The sequence below is a fragment of the Octopus bimaculoides genome, chromosome 19 (genome assembly GCF_001194135.2).
Source record: "Octopus bimaculoides isolate UCB-OBI-ISO-001 chromosome 19, ASM119413v2, whole genome shotgun sequence".
NCBI classification, from domain to species: Eukaryota; Metazoa; Mollusca; class Cephalopoda; order Octopoda; family Octopodidae; genus Octopus; species Octopus bimaculoides.
Window position 1 is genome coordinate 26237595 of NC_068999.1, and position 6502 is coordinate 26244096.

General features: G+C 37.6%; 2 protein-coding genes across 2 annotated transcripts in view; one reads left to right on the plus strand and one right to left on the minus strand.

Moving 5' to 3' along the window:
* The window catches only part of LOC106883270 (trifunctional enzyme subunit alpha, mitochondrial), an 83861-nt gene extending 78899 nt beyond the window's left edge, over positions 1 to 4962 (minus strand). Inside the window, exon 1 of the mRNA XM_014934213.2 lies at positions 4839 to 4962. Coding sequence (XP_014789699.1) covers positions 4839 to 4902 — 64 coding nt within the window. The 5' untranslated portion in view covers positions 4903 to 4962. The remainder of the gene's footprint in view (positions 1 to 4838) is intronic.
* Positions 4963 to 5124: 162 nt separating this feature from the next.
* LOC106883267 (trifunctional enzyme subunit beta, mitochondrial) overlaps positions 5125 to 6502 on the plus strand; it is a 25992-nt gene continuing 24614 nt past the window's right edge. The window contains exon 1 of the mRNA XM_014934209.2: positions 5125 to 5284. Coding sequence (XP_014789695.1) covers positions 5224 to 5284 — 61 coding nt within the window. The 5' untranslated portion in view covers positions 5125 to 5223. The remainder of the gene's footprint in view (positions 5285 to 6502) is intronic.

The following is a 6502-nucleotide window of genomic DNA, read 5'->3' on the forward strand; positions in this document are numbered from 1 at the left end:
CCCTGGTTCTATCAACTCGGATAGCTGGTCCCTCTATTGGGTCGACATACGGCAGGCTCTCTTTCTCCCATTCATTCTCTTTATTAAGCAATCTATCGTAGTGGCATCTCCAGACCTCTTTCTTTGCATCCTCATTTAATGCAAGCGTACCATCAGCCATGCGAACACATTTCTCTCCTACAACATCACTATTCTCTCTCCTACACTGTCTTGACCTCAAAGCTATGGAATGACATTTGTGACTTTTTTGGAATCACAATGAATGGCACAACAGCCTACCACCTACAGGCCAATGGATTAGTGGAGAGATTTCACCGCCAAATTGGATCGACCAGTTCCCATGGGTAATATGCTGGGAATCCGCACTGCTCCAAAAGAAAATCTCCACACTTCCTCCACGTAAATGGTGTACGGCACTCCCCTTACAGTGCCAGGAGAGTTCCTTCCGAATACAAAGTCAGACCCGGATGTCAAAAGGTACCTTGCTGAACTGAGAGACAACATAGGCCAGTTGCGCCCTGTTCTTATGTCGATACACGGTACACTCAGATCGTCCGTACCAAATGACCTCCACACGGCTAACTTTGTGTTCGTTCGACGTGACACACGACAAAGACCCCTCCAGTCCCCCTACAATGGTCTATATCAAATCATACATCCGGGAGATAAAACATTCCAACTCCTAATTGATGGACGACAAGACAGTCTCCATTGATAGATTGTAACCGGCCCATCTCGATACTGACAGCCCCGTCAGATCACACCAACTCTTGACAAGGAACAGTCCCAAAGAATCGAGTAACCAAACGCAGGGGCAGGACAATTGAAACACTATCCCATTTCTATTGACAGTCTACGGTTCGGGGGGAGGGGGGTATGTAGGTCGAACTGTAGACAGAAAGACGAACAGATACTTTGCTACGGGCTAGCTAGGAAGTTGGTCAGCAGGAAAACAGAATGACTTCCGGAAAGGAAAAGGTAAACAAAAGAATGCTAACAGCGAGCATGAAACGAATCTGAGTGAACTATACAGAAATAACTGACAACTTAAGTAAGCCCTATTGTACCTAAAGTAATAAACTTTTGGTAAATGTATTCCCGTCTCCACTAGTTTATTTGCGTATAGCTTAACAAAGCTACAAGATGCATTTGAAGTAGTAAGTAAATGCAACAGGTTTGCTTAGCTTCAGTCTTGATGGTTGCTTATTTTATGAGTATGACAGCATGTCAAAAATGAATTTCTTGATATATGGCCCAAAATTTTGATATCCCTCAAATTTGCGGGGAGAAAGGAAAGCATATGATATTGTTTTGCAAGCGATGAACCAGTTACCTATAAATACTTTTGGTAACAAATCATTAACCTTGAATATGGGATTTTATCATAGTTTCAAATGGATTTTCATTGTGACATCTTACATAATTTTGAACTTCTAATAAATTGAAAATGACAAAGATTAGTGGATACTACAACCAGCTTAACTGTGTTAGTCCTGTTTTCTTGACACTCACAAGAGATATGTGGTCTTGGAACAGCATGCTGATCCAGCTCAACCAATGTTTAACAATAAAAACACTGACTCTGCTGTACATAACACTGTGACTAATGGGCATCCAGTTATTAGTCTATGGAGACTTGATATGGCTAAGTTAAAAATCACTAAGGCTGAGTTTGGACACATGCTACAATTAGGACTCACCCTTGCTTCTCATATCCCTAGGTCACTCCCCACCCTCTTCACACAGTCCATATATTGCCAGAGAAGCCTTGTCACTGTTTCCTCTGCATTTCACTGCCTAGCACATCCCAGCATCGCTGTGACGCAGAAACTGATTTAATCTAAATTTATATGGACCAATATCAACAAAGACATCTGACATTTGTCAAAGAATTGTATTTCTTGACATGTCAAAACAGCCCTGGGATACTTTTGTATTGGCAGATACAAGATTTAATCATGTGCATCTCAATATCATGGGTACTATCTTCCATCTAAGGGTTTTTTGATTTGCTTACCTGCACAGACAAATACAACTGATGACCTGAAGTTACTACCCTCACAAAAATGACTACCGAAGTAGTTGCTACAGATTTTGTACAGCAATGGATTTCTCATTTCAGTATCTCAGTCACAATCACAATTGACAAAGGAAGCCAATTTGAAACCAATTTATTTCCTGAACTTTCGAAGTCGATCAACTGCATGAGAATTTGAATCACTCCTTATAACCCAAAAGCTAATAGCATCACAGTACATTTCCACTGACAACTTAAAGTGATTCTCATAGCTCAAGTAGTTCCTTCTTATCATTAGTGCTTTTAGAAGTTCGTTCAACAGCTAAAAAAAAACTGCACATCGTTACAATTAAATTATAGTATTTTCTCAAATTACCTAAATAAATGATTGCTCCTATCAATATATCTATGGGTGTATTATCAGATACGGTCGTACACGGGAGCAAGTTGCATATGTGACGTCATGTAATACTGGACTGTATTTCTCACTGAATTTAGCCACCTTTTTGCTTGCTTTGGCTCTGAGTCTAAATATGTTCATAAATCTTCGCACCAACTGGAATCAATTGCTGAGATGTCACCAAAAATACCCATCTTTCGTTATTGAACGAGTAAGGCCTACATAGTATGGCACACCTACACATTTGCCCCCACCTCGACTTTGTTTCCTCATAACTTCCAGAAAAATAAATATTTTTCAAATGAAATTTTCTACAAATCGCTTCAGATGATGTAGATTCCGATTATATCGAAATTGTTGTGAAAAATATTTTCTGTGGGTGGGGAGAGGAGTTTCGAGAAATTCACACGAGTCGGCTTTCTATCTTTATAACTTTCGGAATTTAATAGGAAAAAAAAAAAAAGAATGATGGGCTCGCATACTAACACATCACATATATTTTCAAAATGAAACTTGAAATTTCGAAAGAAAATCTGAAATATATCAGTATGTATGTGTGCGTACTCAGTATTTTTCTTTTCACATCAAATATCGATATAATCGTAATTTATACATCCAAAAATATACATATTTTCCGAAAGTTATGAAGAAACAAAGTGGACTCGAGTGGATTTTCTGAAACTTCTCTCCCCACCCCCAGAAAAGTTCTTTCTCATCAAAGTCCGATATAATTGGGATCTACACCATATGAAGCATATTTGAAGAAAATTTCATTAAAAAATCTAATTTTTTCTGGAACTTATACAATATGACTGGAATTTCGGAATTCTATTTCTATTTTCTTTCCATTGTGATAACTAACTTCTAACTGTATTGTATAATAGAACTGTCTTAAAATACGAAAACAAACTTTTGTCTGCATTGAACCTCATCAAATTGTATTGTTTTAAAAATGCTATTTCTTCCACAAACATTTCTAATACTCCTTTCATTTTAGTTCGTTCTGTCAAGAGCAATATTTCTGACCGTTTCTGTATATACAATGTTTACTAAGGCTTTTCAACTGAAGTTTGCATTTATTGAATTATTTGGTTGGAAAGGTTCGCCTCTTTGCTTCTGTATTCATGTATCAATCGATTTATTTTAACTGACAATATCTAAACAGACTAAGATGTGACAAGCAAGCTTCCTTATATTCTTCACATCTACACTATCGTTTCACGGTCCTCAAATGGGTGTGAAACAAGTCTTATCCCAGCTGTTAGAAACCATCGTTATGGCTTAACTCACGTATCAATACACATAACAGACTAGGCTCACTAGCGTATATCGAGCAATTTAAACTATTTATCCACACTACGAGACAATTTGGTCGATGAAATGATTATTGTGAGTGGATTTGGGGACGAAACCTGAAAGAAGCCCGTCGTATATATGTGTGTGTGTATTTGTGTGTCTGTGTTTGTCCCCCCCCCCATCGCTTGACAATCGATGTTGGTGTGTTTACGTCCCCGTAACTTAGCGGTATCGGCAAAAGAGACCGATAGAATAATTACTAAGCTTACAAAGAATAAGTCCTGAGGTCGAATTGTTCGACTAAGGGTGATGCTTCAGCATGGCCGCAGTCAAATGACTGAAACAAGTAAAAGAATAAATATCGTTTGTAGAAATGCATAAATCCGGAGAAGAAGCACATTGTAAGATGTAGACCAGTTAATATTATAGTGGGGTAGGCCGGTTTATGGAGTTACCCTGGGCTAGAGGTCAAATCGTTCCATATTTATGGGAGACCCCGGGTAACCCCATAAACCAGCCTATCCCACTATTATATATACATATATATATATTGATAGAAAGGATACACACATACACACATATATATATATATATATATGAGAGAAGGAGGAAACAATAATATTGCCTAGCGGTAAACGATGAAATGTTTCCGGCTTAGTTGTCCGATATCTATTTCAAAACAAAGTTAAACTGATTTATTCGAAATCTTTTTCAATGAAGTATTATTCTTTTAGACTTCTTGTTCATTCGTCCAGTAAAATATGAAAAATGCTTCAACAACTTACTAGAATCCTGTTGTTGACTGTGTTTAATAATCAAGTGAAAACTGTAATAAAGTTATCAATAGATCGTTTGTTATACAGATATAAAATAAATAATAGGATAAAATGGAGTTCTTGTTTATACGGGCAGATCTGTGGGGAATTTAAGTGCTTAAACACACGTTTTTGATTTAATGACGAACATTCTGTAATTTTCTGTATAAATCTGGAGAAGAGGTCAGAAAGTGGAACTGTTGATTGACAAATCAATCGAGATAAATCAAAGCATTTCTATAAGAACACAATGGAGAGTGCGTTGCTTGAAAGTAAGTTAAGTACTTTATAACGAATAAATTTGACAAACCTTGTCGGCAGAAGGAGTTTAGTTTGATACCCATACACCTCATCGTTCCAGTTGCATTCAACATGCTTACAGTTGTGAGTTACTTCTGAAATCGACCTTTGATCGACTGTCCCGCAGTGAATTCGATGACACGCCTAGGGAACATGTACAAACAAATATAATAAAGAAGAATAATTTTAATTCATTAAATCTTCAAAAATAATTAACATTTATATTTTATTAAAAATCATTAATTACTAAAGTAGTAATTTTTGTTTTTATAAATTTTGTTGTTGCGAACAACATTTAACTCCGTAAAGCTTCAGCAACGCGAGTCGTTTATAAAGTCCATGAAATTTGTTGGTGGTGATTCGTCTTCGAACTTATTTGAAGGTGATCACTAATTATGGCTATGGCTCTCTGCGCTGCCAGAAATGTATCCCTTTTATCGGGAGCAAAAGCACTTGGTAAGCTTCGTTTTTAATCTGTGATATTCATCACAATATTTTGTAATTTTTCTCTTCCTTTTTTTTTTTAACCACCCAACATTGACAATCATTTCGAAGATAATCATAAGTATTTGATTAACAATTATTTATTTATTTATTTCATATGCCACTGTCTCGCCTTCTTTTATTTACACAAAACCTCTATATGAATCATCTGTTAAACTAAGGGTATCTATAAACAAATCTCCTGCGGGTTGGTGGTACTTTAACGTTGACAAAACACTCCAGTCCTATTTGTTGACCTGAATGGCAGTGATCGCGTGAAATATAACTGAAAGCTTGTATTTTGAAATATTTTATTTTCCTTAATTATATTGAGATGCTGTACCCTTAGTCATCTTAGAACCTCTTAACTCCAGAAACAAGATTAAGTAAGTGGGTGGAAGAAGTTCTATGTTTACAGAGAACTCTTAAAAGATTACAGAATTGGTGTTGTTATTTTGCTCCAAGCCAACATTGTTGGAACAGATATCATTAAAAGTACTTAACGTATAACCATTCGAAAGGTCGCCATCATATATTTACATACTAAATAATGCACACTCAATTACATTATCGAATGTGCCCTTTTTTTAAAAGTTTACTGGGGAAGTGATTTGAAAGAAATTTGACTGCTATTTCTAACGGGTCGAGCGAGGACTCCACCGTTAGCCCGTTAAGAGGCGTGCAATGCAGTTCGAAAAAAAAAAAGAGAAATTGGCTATTCAAGATCTAGTGAGACGACTGGTTCATTAAGGGTGGGTATATTGAGTGATTCAGTAAAACAAACAAAAAAAAGGCGATGCTGGGCACAGGTGCCATCACGATTTCGCTTGCCCCAACAGGTCTTCACAAGCAGAGTTTCGTGTCCAATGAAGGGGACGACGTTGGGATGGATGCCAGTCATCGAATTTAGTTCGATTTCAATTTCACTTGCCTCAACAGGTTTTCGCAAGCGGAGTTTAGTGTCCAATGAAGGAAGGGAATGCATAAGTGGGTTGGCTACACCCCTGGCAGAGGCTTTGGGTTTAGGTCTCACTTGGCTTGCCGGGTCTTCTCACGCACAGCATATTTCCAAAGGTCTCAGTCAGAAGTCATAGCCTCGGTGAGGCCCAATGTTCGAAGGTCTTGCCTCACCACCTCATCCCAGGTCTTCCTGGGCCTACCTCTTCCACGGGTTCCCTCAACTGCTAGGTT